The sequence below is a fragment of the Mya arenaria genome, chromosome 6 (genome assembly GCF_026914265.1).
Source record: "Mya arenaria isolate MELC-2E11 chromosome 6, ASM2691426v1".
In the NCBI taxonomy this organism is placed as follows: Eukaryota; Metazoa; Mollusca; class Bivalvia; order Myida; family Myidae; genus Mya; species Mya arenaria.
Genome location: NC_069127.1, coordinates 14,722,590 through 14,744,223, shown reverse-complemented (window position 1 = coordinate 14,744,223; position 21,634 = coordinate 14,722,590). Strand labels below are relative to the sequence as shown.

Genomic DNA, 21,634 nt, shown 5'->3' with positions numbered 1-21,634 from the left:
GGTCATGTGACCAGTGCTGGTTAAAAAAATCTTACACGCTATGTAAGATGAGTCACGCGCTGAACATATGGCGTCACTATTGGATTACGTGTAAACAACTTTTAGTTTCGCGTGAAAATGAAAATGAAACGTTATTTACTTTTTTATTTCAAACTAAATACAACATGAAGAAAAAAAAATCACATGGCATTATTACTTCTTCGGCTTCTTTTACCTTAAAATTTAAATAGAATACAAATAAAAAGCAACCGGAATATCGATATTTGTCTATTACTTCCTGTAGCGTTACATTAAATCTTATCAATTCAACAATTTCCATTTTCAAAGAATTTGAAATCGTTGGTTTAGTACAAATTGGTAGTAAAAGTGAAATAGGAACAATCATGGATCATCCAATTCCGCCAGCGTGGCGGATCTCAGTACGAGCCGTCACCCATTAGGATGATTAGTAGTCTTGATATATAATGCAATCAATCCAACCAGACTAAATCTGAAAAAAAGTCTATTACTCAATCGTAATTTCTTGATTTAGCATAAGTTCACGAATTTCCATAAGGATGAAAAATATCATCAAATGCACATGGAAAGTCTGTAACGTGGCTTGCCGAGTAACCAGCTTGCACTTGGTTTATTCTTCGAACCTGTATTTGAAATCATGTTTTATTCAATTTTTTTAATGAATACAGTTAATATTTCACCTTTAAAATGGGTAATGAGATTCATGTATTGTATTCACAGATATACCAGTTTAAATCCATGTTAAATGAACAAGAGCACAATGTATGGTAACCAAGGCGCCCTTTTTTAAGTCAAAGGGGGCATAACTCAATTCCATTAACGCCCCTTTGAATTCATCATGTGTGTATAATCACTACCAACATTGCAACCAAATTTCATTAAAAATCCTCAAATTTGTTTTAGTAATGAGCAAGGTTAAGTTTTTGCGCAACGGCTAGGATGCCTAGGTGAAAGCAAAACCCGATGTTTTACGAATCTTCGAAAAACAGACGAGCGAAGAAATAAAAAAAAAGTAAATAAATAACTTTTCTAGAAGAAATATGAAAAAATATAGAAGGATTTGGAATTTTAATAAAATATTAAAGTATCAGGCAAAGTATTTTAAAGCCAGTTTTTTTTTCAACTGATTGTATAGCCGATACCCTGCAATCTTTCCATGGCATAGCTTAATTTTGCGACAAATGAGTGTTGTTTTTACGAATCAAATACTGTGTATGAAGTTAACTTCGCCAAATGAATCAGAAATTTTGTAAATTTCAGGAAAATAGCATAATGCATCAATGTGGGTTCTTAATTCTAGTGTATGTTTCAATTTTCTTTTGAAAGAACTAAACATTTGATAAATTTCTACGCTGCTTTCGCGAAAAAGTGCACGTAAAAATACACAATAAATACATGTGTCGGAAGTGAAATGTTATGCAAGAGAAATAGGCTTCCGCACGCGCCCTCGGGTCGGATTTTGCCTAAACCATAAACACATGAAATATAATATGAGTCCTACCTGAATCGCATGTAGATTGCCATGATCTTTTTTACATTATCCGTAGTGAGTTCGTACGTGGAATCAGGGTCATGCGGAATTACTATGCCCATAAATCTGCACAGCATCAATATTTTCTGGTCCCTGAAAAAGTATGCAAGTGTGTTACTAATAATTATCAAAACATCGGTACGTTAGAATCGTATTTGTAAGGATAAAATTGGCAGTATGCCTAAAGTTGTTTATGAACGGTTTTAAGGAAACAAGTGTAATACCAGGGACCCTAAATCACTATGAGTATTGAAAACTGCATATATACCATTTAAAAAAAATATTGTATAGCACAACTCACTAAACATATCTACACATTTCTTATTTACCTGGGTAATGCGTCAAAATCTTCCCTGATAGGTACATTGTTTCGTACCAAGGAGTCGTACAGTGGCTGATCCATGATTCTCTGCTCCAGTATCCGGTCGGTTTGTTGGTCTACAAGGTTGCCTGTATTGCGGTCAATATTGAACCCAAGGAACGTGAACGTTAAACGGTCCGAATTAAAGAACAAGTACGAATGAGGACTGAAACACAACGAGATATATTTAAAAAAAATATGTTTCAATGTTTCTCCAACTAAGATTAATGTGCCGTATATGATAACATCAAGTTCGAAAACAACAGAACCATAAACGGACACAATACTGTTCGTTGTTCCTGGTTGGTCAAGGGGCATAACTAAAAAAACATTTAGGCAAAAATTTAAATACTTGCTAATCATATGCCCATTGTCATTATCAGTTCCATGCTTATATCTTAAACATTTTTTAATAATGCCCGAGACTGAATCCATAGAGGTTACACCATGGCTATAAAAAAAACCTACATTTTTTTTGTAAAAAAGTAAATGCTAAATGTTTGATACCTAGACTCCCATGTTCGACGCATTTGATAAAGCTCCAGCTCTTTTTCATCCAAAGTGTTCATGGCGCTTTGAGGAATCACCCCTAGGGATTCCTCACTCATGTTTACTGATCGTGTGGAAAAGTCCTGTAGACAATTCTTTATGTGAGTTTAGACAAAAATAGTGAATATATCACTTGTTTCTTATGGAAGCATAGGCCTTTAAGATAACTTTAATTCATTGTAATCCAATTGAAGCCAATCAACTAAACAACAACAACAATATGATATACATGTAAACCTAGCTCACCCTAGACATCTGAATAAGAAACCTCAAAACGAATGTTGCAAATCCAGGAAGGTCCTCGGCCGCAGCAACAGATACAAACTGGTTCTGTTCAAAGTCAACAAGCTGAGTGTTCAGGAACCAGACAAAGTGATGTAATTCCGACCAGGATGGGTCCCGCACGCCGCAATACCTGAGAGGTACAGTCATAAATATGTCACAATATGTCACAAAATGAACAAAGCAGCATATATTTTCACTGGAATGAAATTACATAAAAAAATAAAAAAGAATGTGCAACGTTATGTTTTGTTAAAGTGCTCCGTAACTATTTTAGGTTACGTGAATGTACTTATGCATGAAATGATGAATATTTGGTTTTCTTAGTGCCAACTGAAAAATAATATATAGTGTTTTGAACATTCTGGAATTCACCAATATCATATATTTTCTTCACGCCCGCATAACGTACCTGAGCAGAACCAACAAACAGGTTTTGGGATCGCCCTTCGGCTCAAGTGGTATAATAGAGTCAAATGTCTGCTGCTGATCCCATCCCAACAGGTACTGGAACGTTCGCTGGTATACAGGACTCTGAAACTGCTGTTCATCGAATAGTTGATCCGTTGGCATATAATCTACAATTAGAATTCAAACCTAAAGCTTTCAGTTCAATAACACGTATACAATATTAATAAAAGCACAGCTCGTGGATGTAAATGTTTATTTATTTTTTAGTTTGTCATGTGCAAAAACGCTAAAAATCTATGAGCTTTGACAATACCTCCACTTTTAGCCAAAAACAGACACAATTAAAACTTCAGTCAAATCTATTATAATTATTGAAGCAATACAAATGATTGAACGTTAAGCCTTAACATCACCTTCAAAATAAGAGTTCAAGTGCTTACTACACACATTGTTTTTAAAGAATCATACCTTGGACAGTATTTCGGTCAGAATATATTTGAAGACTTTCAACAGGGGAGCGACAGGTCGAATCCGGCAAAAATGTGAACACCTGATGTACAAAAAAGGTCTCTTTATCCTGCAAAAAAAATTATCAAAATAGTTTGTGTATTACATTTATCGATTGCAGTCATAAAACAACAACAACCTAGCCCGAACAACAGGCCCGAATTTTCGCACTTGCGCTTGGCATAAAAAATCAACAAGCCCTGCTATATAAATCCTTAATCCGAAAAGCGTTTCACCAGTGCAGCTGGTGGTCTTGTTTTTAATTTCGACTTCTGCCGGTCGTAGTATCACTGTTTGTTTCCTTCCTAAGAATTTATAGTCCAATATTTATGCGAAAAGCTACAAAACAAGCTCAGTAGCAAAACGTGTGAACATAAACCCGGTTTCATATAATTTCATTTTAAGGGCGTATCTTTCACCTACATTTGCATCAATTGCTTGAAACATAGTCGGCATTGCTTCTATTAGATACAAATCATGCACGGATCGCCGCCAGACGTATCCTGACTTGTCGACCAAACAATTGAGTATCAGCAAGTTGAACAACACGTAGTCCACACCTTCCTGGACCTGCAATGTACCAGGAAATGGAAACAATACCAACGTTAAAAGAAACATGAACAGAATAGTTATGCCCTCATGAATAGTACACACATTGATTGAATATACAACATATGTCTTGCAAATCAGAGATTTTACAACTAAAGAATACTCTTATCACATTAATAATTAGTACTGATATGCTTCACGTATTGCGTAGTCTTCTATGAAATCCTTTGTGCTTCACAAATAGTTTTTGGCCATTTTTACAACTTATTCTTACTAATAACACACTTAACTGCTGATACCTCATGATTCATATTAAGATGGAATATTCGTGCCGACAGTTTTCGCGGGTCCGGCGTGTGCTCTAGAAGAGACTGAATGAAGCTATGCAAGTTGATCACTTTTTCTTGCAGAGGTATTGACACTCTTTGTGTGTCCACCGATTTATATTTACGATGAATCATAGCTTGCACCGCCTTATCTTTTCGTTGCACAAACAATGTTTTACCAACTCCGACTCGTGTTGATTTTATGACACGAACTGTTGATCTAATAAATAATGAAATTAATGATTATGAATTTTGAGGCCAAAAAGCATATGGTATGGTCATGTTTTTTTTCGAATATCATATTCTTGGTTGTAACAACATTTGTCACATGAGGAGCGGATATCCCCTTCCTTGACACATGTATGGGAAACTATTTTCATTTGGAAATATTCAATAGAACGAACGTAATTTATGATGCTTAATCCATGTACCAAACCCATGTACAATATTTATCTGAAACTCCTAACATTTCATCACCGTTTTGGCTTAAGGATTCGAAAAGGGCCATAACTTCGTCGAACACTGGTGGATTATGACCAAAGTTCGACTTAACCTGCATTTTATAGTGTTTAAACAATGTACGAAACCTATCTTTTAATCCATTTTACCTGTTATAAGTAATCGTCCATACACCATAGTATTTAACATGTGTACGAAAACATCCGTTGACATTGTCATAGTTATCAGCCGAACACCATATTTTGGCATATTCTCAGTTAAAAGGGGTCATCACTAAATCCATTTTGAAAAAAAAATTGTAATCACATACAAGATTTACCTGCTTTTATGTTGTTAAACATTTAAAACAAATGAAACTCTCATGAGTTATCGTCCGGACACTGTAAAAACCAACGACCAGTACAGATATATATTGAAAAGGGGCCATAACACAGTAAAACTTCGTAGTTTATAACTTGTAACCAAGTCGAACTTGGCCTATTTTATAAGATGTTAAACATATTGACCCAGAATTATCGAAAATTCTTAGGTTCTTTAAGTAGTTTACGGCCGTACTAAACCAACAACACGGCCGAATGTCAAGCTGAATTCCCATATCTTCCAAAACTTTGATGTGTGGGTGTATAATTATAGGTTATTTAACATTGTTCTGTACAATACGGATATATAATTGGACGAGTACACAGCTTGGAAAGTCGTATTGGACGAGTTGCTCGGCGAGTCCAATATGGATCTCCAAGGTGTTTTCGAGTCCAAATATATTCCGTATTGTACTGAACAATGTTAAATGACCGTTTTATTCTATACCTATAAATATAATCCCAAATATATTCTGTATTGTACAGAAAATGTTAACAAATAATAATTATCTTAATAATAATAATAATAATAATAATAATAATAATAATAATAATAATAATTATAATAATTATAATAATAATATTATTAATAATGATAAAAAAATAATAATAATGATAATAATTATAATAATAATTTCCGTGTTTACAAACGATAACATTGATCGGATAATAACAAAAGCTTTATCGTAACGCTTTATCTAGAGCGCCTGTTGATTCGGTTTCACGGGTTTCGGTCTTTATCATAGGTTTAACATGGGACATGTGATTCGTACAATATGTTTTTTTGTACGCGCGTGCGTCCCAATACGGATATATATTGTTTGGTCACGTGGTTCAAAAGAGCATCTACGATTGGATGTATAAATTAGGTATAGAATAATGAGATATATCTGTCTGTTAACTCTAGGTCTATGAGTTAAATTTTAATCATATTCATGTCACTTGCATACTAATCGTTCCAAAAACAAGGTGCCGAGTGAATTTTAGTTTATTAGGATAGTAAACCACGTGATGTTTATCTACAGTCGGTTGGTAATGTGACCGCGAAAACTGATTTTTTTCTTTTCTGAAATGTCAGAGGAAAAGCACAAATAATGTTTCAGTGTCTTATCAATATTCAGCCAACAACCGACCTCAACAATCACTCGCCCATAAAGTCCAATCACTCTGCATAATAATGACACTGGCAAAAAATCGGCCCGAAAATCTGCATGTGCACTTACATGTAGATTTACCCCACCCGCAAATGCTGAAACTGTGCAGCATTCAACGATAGTTAATTCCATTTCTGTGGTGAATAACAATATCTAACTTACAATAGAATATCAAATTTTCTGTTTGCCGGTGCAGTACTGAACATCCAACACTTTATTCTTTAATATCAACATGAAGAATCCATTTAACATGTGGTGATTGTAAACACTCGTGAACGTGAACCATGACCTGTGTACTGTAGTCTGTGACTTGCGGAACAATTGTTATATCATCGGATAAGGTTTGGTGACTGATCCAATGTGTATGCACTTTTGAAATATTTATGTTCTGAATTGATAATGATGTATTCAAATGCAATTGTTTTGAATTCAAACGTATTGAATAAAAATGAAAGGTTTTGAGAACAATGTTTGGGCACATTTAGACATGGATTCCTAGTGTGCCAATGTCAACAGTGAAAAAAAAGTTGCCCCCTTTTTTAAAAAAGTACATGTTAATTTTAAGGTAATTTTTCGTTTTTTTATTAACAGGAATAAATAGAATACTTGATTAGTGCTGTAGATGGAGAATGTTTATCTGGCTCGGCCTTTGGCACACCCGATAAAGTCCTCCGCCTCGCCAGATAAACTTCCTCTATCCACGGCACAAACTTAGTATTCTCTATTTCTTACACACGCTAAGTCTTAAATCAAAATTCGTGAGATTACGATATAACAATACGATCCCTGATGAAATGCCCCCAAAACAAGTAAATGCACAATACATGTTAAAACATATGTAACCATTATAGTTACACATTTGTATAGGGTTTTCGCGATTATTTCCATGACATGGCAATTATCATATTCCTGGCCCGTGCGGTTTATTGATCATAGTTTCGCGGCAGACCTGTTTAGCGTGCCTTCGTTGTTTTATGGGTTTTTTTAAATTCAAAATGGCTACCAGCGATCTTACTGGGAGCAGTATCAAATTTTAAAATTGAAGACCCATAATGCTAGGTTAATTAATGGAAGGTAGGGCTAAAGCATTTGTGCACTTCACTTCATTGCATTGCCAACTATCTATACATCCTTTTTTATTTAAATCTTTGCAGTATTTTAGTTATGGTACCGACAAGCAGCTTCCATATTAATGCAATTTATAAAAAATGAACAAACATTCTTCCGCAGTTTATAATATTCCATCAGTAGTTGTTAAGATATTCTCAAAATAAAAGTGTTACGAGAATATGGCAGGACATAAGACACAGAGTTTTGTTTTGGAAGAAAAATATTTCAAGTGGCTTATACCTTTTGAAATCAACCATGGCTGCACATGGTTTGTCAGAAAAAGCCGGAGCCTCCAAATGACGAGTCACGTATTCTTTCAATTGACGCCCATTGACAGGGCCAACATGCCGCACATACTTCTCCAAAGACGATACAATCGTCGAATGATATTTGTTGTCTGATCCACATATCACAAACAAGCGGTACTTGATATCTAGTAAATATAGTTCAATATGTTTATGTCGAAAGTATTTCTTGATAAACTTTTAAATATAGTGTAACTCTTGACATGTTTTTACTTTTTACACGTTTGGACTAGAATACATAAGAAATTGAATGTACATATACTTATGTGAAAATGTACAGAAACGAGCTCAGAAACCAGCAGTTTAAACATCAACCCCGTGTTTTGGCACAGGGAAAACGCCGAAGAGTAAATGTTAGTAAATGTACGTTTTAACATCAAACATTTCAATCGATCATAAGCATTCTCTAGATGGGTTTTGACAATATTGGGAAATTCATTCCAAATCATAACTATAAATTCCTTACAAACAGTCAAGAACTGTAACATTCTAACAAACATCTCAATAGTTACCACTGGACTGCCGAATATCCGACAGCAACTCATCAAGACATTGTTCGGCAGCCTCGCTTACGTCAATATCCAGCAGGTCCGCGTGGAGCAGACAGTGAATTTTATCGGAGCTGTCATATATTGCACGCCGCAAAAATATGCTCACCTGTTTATTATCGAACGTTTGATACACATCATTGAAACTATACTATAACATACATGTACATCTAAGACATTTATCTCATCGTTATGTTAAAGTTCTTGTTTGAATGGATTAAATGACAAGCAACACATGAATCTCTATGAAATTACAACTGTGCCACAATAATGGAACATTATTCGTGTTTATAAATTTCAAATGACTGTGCCAGCCCCAGGACCGCATAGGATTCAATAATTAAAAATTAAAAATAAAACTATATAACTATGATATAGTTTCATATAATGACTGATAAAATCCCTAGGTCCACTTGATGCTTTATAAAAATTGTATGGGAAATACCAGCGAAATCCCTGACCACTGACTCAATATATGCTAATGTGGTAAATTAGTGGGCGGGATCTAAAATTTAAGATGTTCAGAATGTCACGTGATATGTGAATTCCGTAACGACGTTTTACGCTCTAAATGAAGTTGTTGCATATTATAATTGCGATGAATCTTTTATAATTATGGGGGTTAAAAATGTCAAAAAAGAGAAGTCATTTGGATATGCATACAAAAAAATAAGTTTACATCACTGAAACATAATTGGACATGTGTACGTGATAACGTTAATTTATTTTATATGTCTGATGTTTCACGATCCTATTTTCAAGCTTGTGCAAAAGAAACAAGAAATTGAGACATTACCTCATCCACTGTGGTGTCTGAGGTACACATGAGGACTTCATCGGACTGCGGCAGGTGTTGGTCAGGATCGTACATGAAGATCGACAGAGCTACGCGAAGAACTTCACCTGCACAAATAAAGATATAAACTTATATTTCTGTCTTCTGTATTATTTTGGCAAGGCTTAATTGTTGGGATAAAAGTGAGGTTGCGCACACAAACTGGTTTAAACCCCAGTAAATTTACATTTTACTGACCGTTCCAAAGCGGTACCTAACAATCCTTGATAAACATGCCTAGTTTTTTATATATAGTATGTATGCACTATGCTGTTTGTGGGGTTTTGTGCTGTTCTTGTTTGTGAGTTTATGTTCTATATCTTTGGCATTTACCCAGTGGGTTTATGTTTAAACTTTTTGCTACTGAGCTTGTTTCTGTAGCTTTTCGCATAAATATTAATATTTTTGTCTTCTGTATTATTTTGGCATGTTAATATATATGCAAAAAGCTACAGAAACATGCTCAGTAGCAAAAAGTTTAAACATAAACCCGGTTTAGTGGCAATGGGCAGCGCCAAAGACATAGAACACAAATTCACAAACAAGAAACATAGACCAGCTATGAGTAGAGTAGAGTAAGCCTCTTACTCATTTAACCTCAATAAAAGGGCCCAAGTCTGGTAAAGATAAAATAAAATATTTTAGACCCTTGAACAAGTGTATGATGAAGATCGGATAAAAAATTGAGACTTGATTTGGTTCACAAATTATATCAAAGCAATTTTGACATTTTCAAAGGCTAACATGGACGAATCTGACTGGTAGTAAACAAACCGAGCCCTCATTTATATCTAACGATATTATCAGTTTGTTTTGGATACAATTAAAATTGAAGGCATAATGAAGTTCACAAGCTCCTCTAGCCTCTGACTCAAATACTTAATGGTTGAATCACACTGAAAAGAAGGAACGTCATGTGATAACATAAAATAACTTTTGGATCAAATACTGTAAGTGCCCCCAATTTCGTTTCCCATTTACGTAGAGAATAAGCATAGCTTTCTAAATAAACTTTAAGTAACATTATTACCACGTGGGCAAAGAATGAGGTTTGGCTCCTTTTCCATGTATACTGGTGATATGTTTCTTCTGATATTCCGCTTGTCTATGAAGAAAAATGGATTTTAAGTCATATAAGGAGCCCGTATATATCTGAATAATATGTTTCAAATACAAGTTTGTGAGTTCTAATATATTTTGGCTAGTTTGCAAATAAAAGCGATTTCATTGGTTAACAGTAATTATTCGATAAATATTGACCGATCAATAAATATTTTGTCCAACTTTATCCAAACCAAAACCTTAACCAGTTTTATACAATTGGCAGCAGACTTCTATTCTTCTTTGTCATTTACTGCTTTTATTTTCTGAAATTCTGATATTTAAAAATTTATATGTTGATACAAAATAAATGATAAATGTTAGCATATGAACATTTGATTATCAAATTTCACTCTCATTTTGAAAACCTCAATCAAATGAGATTAAGCGCGTGTTCCAAAAACTGAGAATGATCTCAAGTCATCAAACCTAATCCACTAATTTATATATATATATATCGCATGCAAATGGTGCTTTTGATGAAATACTACAGTTTTTGTCAGTGACCATTCCAATGACTGTAACCGCAGATGGAAGCTTTTAAAGTATAACGTATCATTGATTACTAACCTTTCTCAGCAAGCATGTTTAGGATGACTCCCAAATGTTCCAGACTTATGTAATCACTAATACTGGATGAGATTGATCCAAGGAAGTTGTTCCACAATTCTTTGAGATCATTTATCAAAGGTTTCACACCTGCATTCCTGAAAATCCAAACACTCCTATATAAAGCAGGTAAATTTATTTTAAAAATTCATGTTCATCAACAACATAAAAATTGAAAAATTATCTACTGGTATAGGTGTCAGCCTGTTAACCACTTAGTTGTGTTTTCAAGAGAAACACGCCCCCATCCCTTCAATGGTGCCTTGCAAAAATGTCCATAGTTCACGGAATTGCCCACATTTTTAATTGAAATGCAAAAACAAAAATGATATTTTTGGAAGAAAGTGAATTCCTTATGCGGAGAATATTGCGTTTCCGCATTTTTAAATGCGCTCGTATATTTGAGGTTTTTTTCATGAAAGGACGATGTACAATATATATCAACTGTTTACATAGCGCCATCAGGAAAGACCCAAATTATAGCATATTTAACAGAGGTAAAAACTAGAAGGCATGATAAAAGCGATGTGTAGTGGGCTAAATATGAAAATATGTAAAAAAAACTGTTGTTCTTATACCTTACACAATTTGTAATAAAATGAAATACTTTTGTAGAAGTATCTACATGTATTTTCAAACACAATACATTACCATATTTGAAATCTTAACCATGGGAGATAATTTGACACCAATATACATTTATGTTGAAAAGGATGTTTCTTAAAAATCAATACTCTTTTATTGTGCAAGTTCACATTTGTTATCTTTTGGAAGGGAAATAGATAGAATTTGTTTTAAAACAAATCTTAAACAAGGTTTACTCAAAACATTATTAATATCGAGGGAGGAAGGTATCACAGATTTATGTTAAAGTGCTCCGTTATGGTACAACTTGGTTATGCCAGCAACCAATTACTAATTTAATTCTCTTATATGAGTATTTTCATAAAATTAACTTGTTTGTCAAGGCGAACAATTTTGGAACAGCACACAAAAAGATTTTTGTTTAGGAATGTGCACAAGTAGAAATTGCAATTTACCAACAGTTCAAAATACATGTATCTAATTGTATCATATTCAGGGCGATTCTTGTGCTACACACAATATCATATTGCCATCGTTTGATGCTTCAAGTTTCATTCACTTTTATTCAAATTCTTTAAGTTATTATGAAACGTAATTTCATTTGCTTTAACACTGAATGTTTTGGGAGGTTATCTGGGAATACAGTTAAGGTTCTTGAATTATGAACGAGTCAATATAATAATATCATTAATCAATACCATTGACATGTTTTAATGTAAAAGAAAACCAATGAAGGGGAGGGTAAATTTGGAAGCAACTGGTCGAAGAGCTAATGTTCTTAAGGCCACACCAAATTGATATTTCGTTCCGCGGATTTACCGCTCCAATTTTTTTGAAAATGTAAAAAAAATATTTTTATTTTTTTTGTGCGCCCGCACCTTCATTTTGATCGCCAAGCAGATTTTTTTCTGGTAATAATATATTAAAAGGCTAAAAATAATCAAGTATATTATTTCTACGCTAGTTTTCGTGTGTTTGTAAAGGGAAGTTACCGATGCGTAGTGTTTTTATACTGTATATCGATCGGTTTATCAATAAATTCAATCAAAATGGCGGCTTCCGGTATTAAATCTTATTTTTGACAATAAATATGTTTTGAGAATGCTTGAAGTCATTGTTGATCGTCTCATGCACTAAAGGATCATTATTTAAAGCAATCATTATGCAATAAAGCATGTGTATCTGAGACTGGTAGCGATTTTATTGTGTAATTAGTGACTCATTTTGAATGGAAATCGGACAGGTCAACTTAACTGTAACATGAGTCATTGTTTGGTCCAAACTGATGTATCAAGCTCATTTTTGATCAAACTCTGACAAAACAACAGTTTTGAACAATTATCTCTTCACAAATAGCGATATAAACACTGGTCTGGATATACCTCAACATAAGTAAGCCTAAGTTTATCACCTTATATTTTGTTTTTATTTGCAGCATAATCTGGGATTGAAATGCACTTGTCAATTGTAACCACTGCCCCGCCCACCCCTTGCCCTTGTTCCAGGAGTATACCGGGGACAACAGAGGCAATGGGCTGTGTTTTGACCTTTCAGGTGGCCCTGCAGTGCCTAGTGAATTTGGTTTTGTCTTCATATTGAAAATAGTCGGGAATGGGCCTCACATAGGTCCTAAGTTATGTCTAAATACAGTTGCATAATTATGATGTTAAACTGATTCAGGTAGATTTATATAAGTCGTTTCAAACTTTTTACTAAAAGCAGGGTTATTTACTAATATGAATGATCGTCATATTAAAGTACGTTTTAATTATATAAGAAATTAGATTTATCCATATAATATTTGTACTAAACACGGATGAATTGATAGTATGTTTTCTGACATTTTCCCAATGTCCATTAGAGGTTCAGTTCAAGATGGCGTTAAAATGGGTTTTAGGGCAATTATTTAAAAAATCTTTCTTATTTATATTGAATATAAGGAAAAATATATTTTTTCGCTCTTCGCTCGCTTCCGTTTTTATGAAAACTGACAAACTTTTTTTTTCTTTCGCTCGCTCGCTCCAATTTCTTTTGGCAAAAATCCGAGGAATTAAACATTAATTTGGTGTGGCCTAATATACAACTTCACATTGTCATCAAGTGTCATCCAATTTCTACTGCAACTTTTCAGATTCGGATGAAAAGTACATTGCTGTGTTGAATTTTGTGCTGACAAAAGGTCATAAATCAGAAAATAATGACGCTTGAATTATATAACTTCTCATAACAGACTACATTGTTACTGTCAGCATATATAAAAAGAATGTAGGTAATGTCTTTCATGTAATGAAGTCATTTAGAAGGAAACTATATAAAAATGAAAATTTGGTCGAACAGACAGGGTGATTACTATAGGGCACCCACAAATTCTTTGTCCGTTCCTAATTAGTCACCCCAATGCTTACCCTTTGCGGCCAACACGGGTGACGGATTGTTTGACCAGTGAGCTGATTGATGTTTTGGTCTGACTCAACCCAGAAAACCTACGATTGACATATGTTGTGTCCTCAACATCGTATTGATTCATCTCACCGTTTTCATTCTCTTCCCCAGTTTGGTTCAAGCACCAAATCATGGCTGAAGAGAACAATGATTTATACAACTTAACACGCATGCACTTTGCATAACATTTTTTTATTTGATTCCTTCTATAATATAACCAGTTAACCTAAACATTTAACACAATTGATCATTAATTTACCAGAATTTATTCAAATGAACTTCGTTACAATTAATAGAATATTTGTGTCTAGCATACAAACCACATCACATTTTATTTCAATAAAATATTTTATTCACATATGTTCGGCTTATGCTTTGAGCATGTCCGTTTTGGGTTAATTTCATGTATTGGTTATTTCTTTTTAAGCACAAAAAGAACGTAACACGAGTGAACAATTCTGCATTTAATTACTCATGTTTTTATTACCATCTGTGACATCACACAAGTCAATATCTTCCTGGTTCACATGATCCACAGATTTTCTAGCAATTGTTTCATCACACCCGGCCTCCACCAACTCGCGGACAAATCTAGCCATCTTCACATCTTCCAATGCACCAATTTCTTCCTCATTTTCTAGCGCATCTGGGGCTTCTTTGGGTTTATCATCTGGCACAGGTAGTTCTCTTTTAGCTTTCTCCATTGCCAGTTCTACGTTTTCTGTAGATTGAAAGTGTATTAAGGATTAGCTGTTTGTGTTGTGGTTATTAATGTATGATCTTTGTTATATTATAAAATCTTGTTTTTTTTGTGACAGAAAACAAAAAATCCCAAACCTAGCGTGCAGTTTTCTTTCACGGCTGACAGGAGGTTGTAAGTTCTAAGTGATGGTCCCTCGTCTGTCCCCATTTTTACGAGCTCTCGTTGGAGTATTACAAGCTGATCGATGGTAAAGTAATTCAAGAAAAGATAAATCTTCCTCTTCTGTTTTATGAAATCAAGCCATTCACCGTAACATTTCTTCATAAAGTCAACGATCTTGGGAACCATATCTTCCAGCCCTTCCGTATCAGACTTCCGACCCTGGTGCACAAGTAAATACATCTCTCAAAAACTACATTTATGAAAGGAGACATGCAACAGTGAAAAGAAAAGAAAGTAGTTAAACATATTTTTTATCAAATACATTTAATTGAGGCATACTTCGAATTTCGGAGCATCTTTTCCTTTCCCGAATTCCAGTATCGCACACAATTGTCTTTCTTGTACCAAGGAACAGTGGAAGTTCGCATTCATGTTGTTGAACAGCACACATCCAGATGAGCACAGTTTCAGGTAAACAGAGCACAAACGCGTCATGCTGTCAAAGATCTGAGATAAAATAAAACTAATTATTTATCACTTATAGACAGCACATTAGTTTTAACAAAGCCAACAGCACAGGAATGCAAATGACACATGGACTTTATCAATTATGTAAGGAAAACAGCTAAATATATTGCAAACCTTAGAAAAATTAGAACAAACCATTGTGAATCTGTCTACATTCACTTCACTCTTTTTGTTCGTTGGTTTGACGGTTGAATAGTCTGGTTTTCCGGCAACGAGGATCAGTTGGCTCTTTAAATCCTGGAGCTGGTCAAATGTGTAGCTCTTCAGTTGAGATTGCCTATCGTTTGCAGGCACCGTTAGCTTTATAGTATCTTTTACTGTCTATATGAAAAAGACACACAATTTACACGGAGAGACGCTTATCTTTTAATATTTGCAACTACATTGTATTTGATAACTTTTATTTACCGAAATCATTATATGTTTTTATACCTTTTTCGGGTATTTTCTCCATGCACTTGAGTTTTTTTTACAAAGCTTTACATAAATTCTCTTTCATGTGTAAATATTTGATAAATTTCACAGAAAACGTATCCTATATAAATAAATTGTTACCATATCAGACAACTCGGAACCTTTACATGCTCCTCTCCCCACGGTGTAAATACCCCATGCGTTGATAGCCTCAGTTTGCATTAGAGATGTAACCTCAACCGAAACGTGCGCTTTCTTGATATCCTTCAGCCATTCTAGATTACCGTTTGAATCCAACTGGATCAGAAACAAATTGGTCACACTAAATTATAGATATTACACAAGCAAGAAGATTAAAATCCTTTCAGTACGAAAGCGGATGTACATATAAGACAAACAACAGAACATTTTGTATATGCATACTTTTTAGGAACTACTTTAGTTATTAAGAGTGGCATACTGTCATCAGAAACATCCGTCGAAATTATGAACATTTCATTTTCTCATTTTGTCTAATCAAAGCATTTCCAGGGCCATAACTCTGAGGTGACTGTGGCGACTTTGCTGTTTATCGACCTTCGTCGAGATATTCTGCCATTATATATAGTGTCCGAGTTTGGCAATGATAAGACAAAAGCTACGTGATTAACATCATGGACAACAAATTTGTGTGATTCAAACAATTCAGGATTCATAACTCAGAAGTGACTAGGGAACTCTGGTTGTTTATTAAACTTAGCCGAGATATTCTGCCCATACAAATATTGTCTGGTGATGATCGGGCAAACGCTCATCCAATAACAGGGCGTAAAACTAAGTGCGTGCCCACCCAGTGCGGGCAGGTGTATAAAATAAATTAGTTATATTAACTAAAGGCAGACTTCTTAATACATCACAAATACAATTTAATATTTCACTCCCCTTTCCCCATCGTTGAGGATCAGAAAATCACTTACCAACTGTTTTGTTAGATTTCGATTCTTCGCCAGTTCCTTCCAGACTAGTTTACACATTTCCAGAAGGCGTCTGTAGTTACACTCTCTTTCATCCAATTCAAATATAAGCGGTGAATATCCAAGAACAGCTGAGTGCAGGCACTGAACCATGTAAATGTACATTGGTTCCTCACCCGCATACATCATCGCAAGGTCAACAAACATCTTAAATTCTGTTTGACCAGCTACAAATAAAAACGGTTTTAGGACCATTCAACTGACTTAAAGAGTAATTTAACTTCTCCAGAAATAAGCATGCAGACTGATATACTTGCAAATAGCATACACATAAGTATTTTACACTTTTATTCAATTTGTCTAAATGCTTAGATAAAAATTTATAAAAGAGAAATATATCTTAAATATATCTAACTTTTGACAGTTTTTGGGATATATAGATATATATATGTCTTAATTAAATGACAATAACATAGATACATACATATTCTCATGGATTCCTTGAGCCATTTAACCAATTTTGCACATTTAACGAAAGCATCCAGGCAATCGGATTCTTTTTTTGTGATATCCTTTAAAATCTCGCTGATTTCGATCAAATTATCGTCAAAATCCCGAAGTTTAAAGTTCCCTTCATAATGCTTTAACAAAAGCAAAAAAAATAAGCAACTGCATGAAAAATGTATTTATTGTACAAAAATACCGCTGGTTAGTAAAGATAAATAAATGTAAGGAAAATTTGTTTTTTGTTGTCATTTGTTAATCTCCTATAAATAAAATAAATTGGGCAATGCAAATGAATTAAAAAGGCGCTAAAGTTCAAAGCCTCACATGCTTGATGCATGATTTAAGTTGCGCGTTGAATACAAAACAAATTGAAATGTATTTTATATTTTAAGTCAGCTGTGCCGACTCGGCACATTCTTATTCAATAAATGTTTACATAATATCATCTTACTAAAACTATTTTCTTAATTTACCAAACATTAAAGCTACAGTGATATGATTTTTTGCCAAAAGGACACTAATCTTTTAAAGGCCAACACTAAAGTTCCTGTTATACGTTATCAAGGACAACGGTAAAGATTATAGGAAATCGATGTCAGTAAATGGACTTATTTTTTTATAAAACAGAAAAGCTAAAATCACACAAATCTAATTTATCGTACTGAAGCAATAGTCTTGATGGCCTGGAAATCTCCATGTAGACAGTACTGTTGCTGAATTTTCAAAATGACTTTTGCCCCTTCCGCACAACCTGACAACTGCCTGTTCTGCTTTATTTGTTTGATCCGTTTAATAGCCTTTTGTCTCGATATCTTCAAATCCTGCATTTCCTGCAGAAGTTTTTCATCCTCAGTTTTGAATTTCCTAAACATTTTTTCTGCATCTGCAAACGACAATTCTCCGGTCTCCAGATGTTTGCGGAATTCATTCCATCTACAAAAATAAAAGAGCCTTATAACGGTTCTAGTTCTGAAAATTGATTTTTTTATTCTTAATACGAAAAATTGGAAGAGAAATTATTGACATGTAAGCCAAACAACAATTATAGTACAAACGTTTCACAAACCTTTCAAACGCAGCATCCCATACTACATTTACAACATCAAGAGGAGTCTTGCAACGCTCCGTTGTACTCGAACATGTTTCTCTCCATATCCTTTTGAACACAAATCCTTCGGCTAAGCGTTCAAGTAAAGGTAGAATATCCAAAACATCCGGTTCAACATCGAATGCTATCAGGTCTGGTCCAATGGTTTCACCGAAGTCGTTCACTACCATTGGTTTACAGAATTCCCTCAGGGAATGCTTTTCCAGCTCAAACGCTTTCTGTTGAACTTCATCAATAATTCTGGTATCAACTGTAAACATTTTTTTTATTTTCCTTTAAAAAATACTAAACAAAGTAGCATTACTAGTATTTGGTTCAATAGATATTTAATGTAATGAGACGTTATGCCCCCCTTCAAAAGTATTGTTGTCATTGAGTTATTGGGCAGACAAATCTTCAGCCTACAGTCAGGCAGTCTATCCGACAGAGAAAACAACCGACTTACATGTTATAACCCAAATGACTCTTTTTACAAAGATTGAATAATGTTTACGCCTTACCTGAGTTCAAATGCTGACAATGATTCACAAACACTGTCATCTGTCTACTCTGGATTTTGAACGCTTCTAGTTCAAGCATTCGAATTCTGATTGTTGATAAGACTTTGGCCTTCAATCCCTTTTCCTTCCGTCGGATGAGGGAAAGTGTTTCTGAGAACCCGTCTGAATGTTCACTGATCATTTGTAAAATGCCGATATCGATATTTCCGGTGTCCAATGCATACCAGTAACTTTCCAGCAACGTTGTGGCAACAAGGACATGATCCTTGCAGTCATCAGTCAGTAGGGACACACTGGTGTCTTCTTCATCTGTTTATATGACTAGTTTTACCATTGAGCATATTAACCCCCGTGGGCAAATTTACTTAAGGGACAAATATATGCATATAAAATACCCAGGAATTAAATCAACCCCAGGGGCTTATTTGCCCCGAATCAGTAGGTCGGGTGAATTTTCCCCGTATGTATTTTATATCATATAAACGCAACCATTGATTTACCCCCGGGGTAATATGTAAATAATTGACAAATAAAGCAAGCTTAAGGAGTTATACTGTTATTAATAGAACTTTCACAGAATACTGTTTCTACAAAGGACTGAAATGTTAGATATACCATATTCATGTCTGATAAAATGTTTATATTTTCAAGTTTGCTTATCTTTCACACACACACACACACACTATAAAAATGGAGTGCTTAATTAAATAACACACACAACAACATTTAATTAAAAGCCTTAGCACTTATAATAATTTGTTTGAAAGACACACATACTTCTTTATTGCTATTTTCGAAATTACTTTAACAGCATATCGCTTAGTAACAGTGGTATTAAAAACATATTTGACTTGCATATGTTAGTAGTTTTACCTTCATTATAATGTTAAATGTTTAATGTTAAAACACATACTATTAGCATTTAATTCAAATATTCAATTTTCTCATTTTTTCTCAATTGCCATATAAAAGCGTCAAAGTACAAGAGGCAAACTTGTCCGTCTGAGTATATGTTTTATGTGTTGTGCATGCAAACGACATAGTAGAGTAAACAAATGTAAACAAGAATAATAATTATGGTGAAATACTTGTGTACACCAGACAGACATTATTTGTGAATGAAGCAGTGCTTGAAAATTCCGACTCACACCGCCACCTCATGCCACATGAGTCACACGCAACATTGCACCACTTCTTATTTATTTTACTGTATAGCTTATGCAAATTATATAACGTCATTTCAATAAAGTTCGACTTAAAATATTGTTCTACAATACTTTTTATTACAAAATAACCATAAAGTTAAAAACATTTTTTAGAGGAACTATTTGACGTCAACATTAAACAAGAGCTGTAACAGAACGTAATATATACACCGATTGGACACTGTCGGACGGATAGCAATTAGTATAAAGCATACATATATTACACAGAAGGTACCCGGAAAACTCTTTATCTTTACAAGTGTCTTAAAGAGGATGCTGTTCAAGTCGGTTAAGAGGTAAATCATCATGGTCAAGATACTAAACTTATTTTAACATTGACCACAAAATATGACTTTGACTTTGAAATGAGAAAAAAAATGACATGCGCGACACACCTTCAAATTTTGTGAGTTTATTCAAAGATTTTATAAAGTTAGCGCGATCAATTGACCACTAGTCGTCTGCTGATAATGACCAACCTGCCTACCAAGGTTCCTACATTCTTCAGTTAGGTATGGGAGACCATTGGGACGGAAAGGCAGACAGATGGACAGATTGTCCAATCACATAAAATTAGTGTCAGACGTCAGAAATCAACATCCCAAAGGCTTTCGAGTGAAATACTAAAAAGAGCTTTCTTCACCAAGTTGTGCACAAAGGAATAATTTAAGGCATGACAGATAAAAGATACATCATGTGTTTCCGTTCCAAATGGAAAAAATCTGACCTCGGGCATGATGCATGGCCAGTAACTCAGGGAGCCTCGTTATCACCTAACACACGTGTTATTGGGTCAGATGTGTTCATACTGACCGGAAACACATGCATATTATTCATACAAAACAAACTTATTAACAGGATAATACATATATGTCAGAAGGCTTTTTACGTTAAGTCAGCATTTTTACTTAAGCAATATCACCAGAATACCACCAGATACTATGGTAACAAAGCTTTTCATTTGCCAAATGAATATGACTGTGTTTGTACCAAATGACATGATTTATGTCGTCACAGTTTCAAGCACCTGGTTTAACATCCTATAGGACAAACTATTTAAGAAATAGGGCTCATTTCATGCATGAAAATATAAAGTCAGTGTATGGACAATTGTGAGCTTACAGAATATGTTCATGCACAACTAAATGACAATACTTAAACATGCATTATATAATTAAAAAGGCACAACGTTTAATAAACATCACCTAATTGTTCGACGATGATTTTTTTTGCATGACTTACTTTGGTTTTGAACAAAAAGTTGAATAGGGAGCAAAGAAATAGCCATCTTGAAAATACGCATGTCCTTCGCCTCTAGCGGTCCACTTGTAATCACTGTTCGCCATTCTTTTCGGAACCAGTCGGAGAGGAGATCTCCAAACTTTTTCTTCTCTGATGAGCCCATGTGCATGTATTCAATCATATATCCTCCTTCTATGGCCTGATTTATACCAACAACCATGCTGACTGCATTTTGACAGTAAGCTGCTATGAATTTGACAAGTCAATCAAT

The 21,634-nt window shown here is 34.5% G+C and overlaps 1 protein-coding gene across 6 annotated transcripts in view; it reads right to left on the bottom strand.

The window, feature by feature from the left end:
* The window catches only part of LOC128237283 (E3 ubiquitin-protein ligase rnf213-alpha-like), a 108,161-nt gene that overhangs the window by 52,330 nt on the left and 34,197 nt on the right, over window positions 1-21,634 (bottom strand). For all 6 annotated transcript variants that reach the window (XM_052952653.1, XM_052952654.1, XM_052952655.1 and 3 more), the window contains 25 exons: window positions 21,364-21,562; window positions 18,917-19,225; window positions 18,375-18,666; window positions 17,971-18,241; window positions 17,286-17,442; window positions 16,805-17,028; window positions 15,990-16,145; window positions 15,570-15,755; window positions 15,246-15,413; window positions 14,879-15,125; window positions 14,529-14,762; window positions 14,005-14,176; window positions 10,976-11,112; window positions 10,335-10,409; window positions 9,266-9,372; window positions 8,434-8,578; window positions 7,857-8,049; window positions 4,508-4,754; window positions 4,083-4,229; window positions 3,621-3,729; window positions 3,154-3,319; window positions 2,706-2,874; window positions 2,418-2,542; window positions 1,879-2,076; window positions 1,520-1,642 (listed from right to left, as the gene is read on the bottom strand). In XM_052952653.1, the coding sequence (XP_052808613.1) occupies window positions 1,520-1,642; window positions 1,879-2,076; window positions 2,418-2,542; window positions 2,706-2,874; window positions 3,154-3,319; window positions 3,621-3,729; window positions 4,083-4,229; window positions 4,508-4,754; window positions 7,857-8,049; window positions 8,434-8,578; window positions 9,266-9,372; window positions 10,335-10,409; window positions 10,976-11,112; window positions 14,005-14,176; window positions 14,529-14,762; window positions 14,879-15,125; window positions 15,246-15,413; window positions 15,570-15,755; window positions 15,990-16,145; window positions 16,805-17,028; window positions 17,286-17,442; window positions 17,971-18,241; window positions 18,375-18,666; window positions 18,917-19,225; window positions 21,364-21,562 (4,556 nt within the window). The remainder of the gene's footprint in view (window positions 1-1,519; window positions 1,643-1,878; window positions 2,077-2,417; window positions 2,543-2,705; window positions 2,875-3,153; window positions 3,320-3,620; window positions 3,730-4,082; window positions 4,230-4,507; window positions 4,755-7,856; window positions 8,050-8,433; window positions 8,579-9,265; window positions 9,373-10,334; window positions 10,410-10,975; window positions 11,113-14,004; window positions 14,177-14,528; window positions 14,763-14,878; window positions 15,126-15,245; window positions 15,414-15,569; window positions 15,756-15,989; window positions 16,146-16,804; window positions 17,029-17,285; window positions 17,443-17,970; window positions 18,242-18,374; window positions 18,667-18,916; window positions 19,226-21,363; window positions 21,563-21,634) is intronic.